At 39.0% G+C, this 2239-nt stretch overlaps 1 protein-coding gene across 1 annotated transcript; it reads left to right on the top strand.

Annotated features, from left to right (window-relative positions):
• The first annotated feature begins 1033 nt into the window (after positions 1-1033).
• On the top strand, positions 1034-1691 carry LOC147760263 (uncharacterized). The gene has a single exon (XM_086994551.1). It carries the CDS (start codon positions 1150-1152, stop codon positions 1663-1665), a length of 516 nt encoding a protein of 171 aa, XP_086850677.1. The 5' UTR covers positions 1034-1149; the 3' UTR covers positions 1666-1691.
• The last annotated feature ends 548 nt before the right edge of the window (positions 1692-2239 follow it).

Genomic DNA, 2239 nt, shown 5'->3' with positions numbered 1-2239 from the left:
GTATATCAGAAGTGGATTGTATGCGTTACTGTAAATCCACGTTCTACGGACGCTAGGTGCCTTTACGCAAATTGCTAACCACTAAAATGAAACTGAAAAAAATATCCCCAAGAAAGAGATGGCCATCCTCGTTGTATGAATTCAAAAACAACCATCTTTGCAACACGTCACCTACTTGGAGGGGTCAAGGTCGATTTCTTGGAAGAATTCTTTAAAGTACTGTCCCATATGTTATGAAAAATAATACAAGATAGAGTACCTGCACCGTAAACAAAAATTTAATAACAATTGCGCCTAAAACACATTTCCAAGGTACCCAACTCACCAACGCCAAGGTTGGTTTATCGGAAAAGCATTTTAAAACAAAGCTAATAAATACGAATAAAGGTGAACTTTAAACAGGTCAATTTATGGACTGGGCGTATATTTTATCATCGCATTATTTATATATATGATATACCCGGTCTACTTTATGCACGATATTTTTGGTCTAAATGAGTCCCATCTCGGAGTAGGAGTAGGCCAACTAGTACAGTCGAATCAAATTGCTTGAGATACATGCTTTGGCAACACCGACTTAATTGCAAATTATTGAGCTAGTGGTTAGTCATTTGCATTTACTCATTAATAACCTTGAAAAAATACAAAAAGAAAAATCGCTGGCAGGGTTTTGGAGTACTAAATGGTGTTATTAAATCGGCGTTAACGGTGATCTTGGGTGCTCAGGTAAAAGAGGAATTTGAAAAACCGATTTTTCAGTTTTTATCCACAAATCGCAATTATGACGTCACCCGTAAGATGACATATGTGTCAATGATAATTAATTTAGTCACTAAATTCTGACGATTAATTTTTACCAAAAAATAATGTAGGCCTATGTAAGGCAGTAGATAAGGAGTTTTGGAAAAAGGGTGACAACATCCTTAAGATTTTTGCATCGATCCTGCATGAACTAGTTTCGTTTTCGGATCTATTTATATCTATGATGTCAGAAGAGACCCTGGATCGAGCCCCGGATTTATGTCATTACGTCTAATGTTCTTTCGCATTCTCGGATTTGACTTTGATGCGTCTGCTTGTGAGTAAACTGCCGCTAACATTTAAGAGACATTTTACCGTATTTGAAAGAGTCTACTGGCTATATCAGAAATGGCGGCTGCTATGGGAAGACTCCAGATCGGCTTAAAGAGGACCACAACGCCATGCACCATCCCCAACAACCCCAAAGCCAAGCTGATGTACTATCTTAACTGCATTTGCACCGTGCTTAACTTGGACAGCTCCGGAGAAATCCGGCGTCTGAGGGATTATAAGAATTATTCAAGCTTGTCGGAAGAAGAGACCAACCAATTATTGATTCTCTGTCTGCTGATCAGCCCCGACGAATTGATCAACAAATGCATTTTCCATAGCGAAGAAATGTGCCATGATTTCAGCAACGAGTTCTACGAACTCAGCGCCGTGAACCACACCTTCGTTGTCTCCGACAGCATCATGATCGGCGGTGAGCGCAAACGCGTGCAAAAAATCATGTTTTTCAAGATGTCGTGGATTGAGAATAATTTCATCAACCCGATTAAGAGTTTCGAAAGTCGCATTCAGGGACTGAGTGGAGGGAATCGCCAGGCTAGACGCCGTTCATCCGATAGCTGCACCATTATTTAGACATTATTTAGAAAGCGTGACTTTCACGCGATACAGTGATGACAGAATTTTTATGACTAATAACACCAAATGATACAAGCACGAAATGACAAGTAAGCCTAGTGATATGTAACTGAACTCACTGCAAATTTAACCTAGATTTATTGTTGAATTAATTCCCATGTGATCCTGCATCGTTCCCTGGATCGGAGGGAGAAAAACACCATCTTTTTCAATGTAACGTAACATTTATATTTTTGCATTAGGCATATTGTGAAAGCCGTCGTTTGCCCCAATGGAGTCAGCATAGCAACACGTGAAATTGGACAAATTCATTATTAAACTTGACGAGTTAATGAGTTAATTACTTTGGTGATGGTGTCGCTTTTTGCACCAAGCTTGGGCAATGACACCAAGTAGCTAGTCAGCTTTGGTATGGGTTTTTATTAATTTATTGATAATTTATTTTGAAAAAAAATTATCAAAGCACAAAGGACGCCTACTACTTAACGTTCTGTCATGGACGTTTTCAAACGTGAAAAGCCAGCGTGAACTTTGCTCTTAATCCATTTCTATACTTGTATATGCCTGGTAT

Source organism: Lingula anatina, chromosome 8, assembly GCF_051362555.1.
Source record: "Lingula anatina isolate TDL-2025a chromosome 8, LinAna3.0, whole genome shotgun sequence".
In the NCBI taxonomy this organism is placed as follows: domain Eukaryota; kingdom Metazoa; phylum Brachiopoda; class Lingulata; order Lingulida; family Lingulidae; genus Lingula; species Lingula anatina.
Note: the sequence above shows the minus strand (reverse complement) of the source record. Positions and strands in the feature narration are given on the sequence as shown.

Coding starts and splice junctions, on each gene's coding strand:
- LOC147760263 (XM_086994551.1), top strand. CDS start 1,150: ATGGCGGCTGCTATGGGAAGACTCCAGATCGGCTTAAAGAGGACCACA.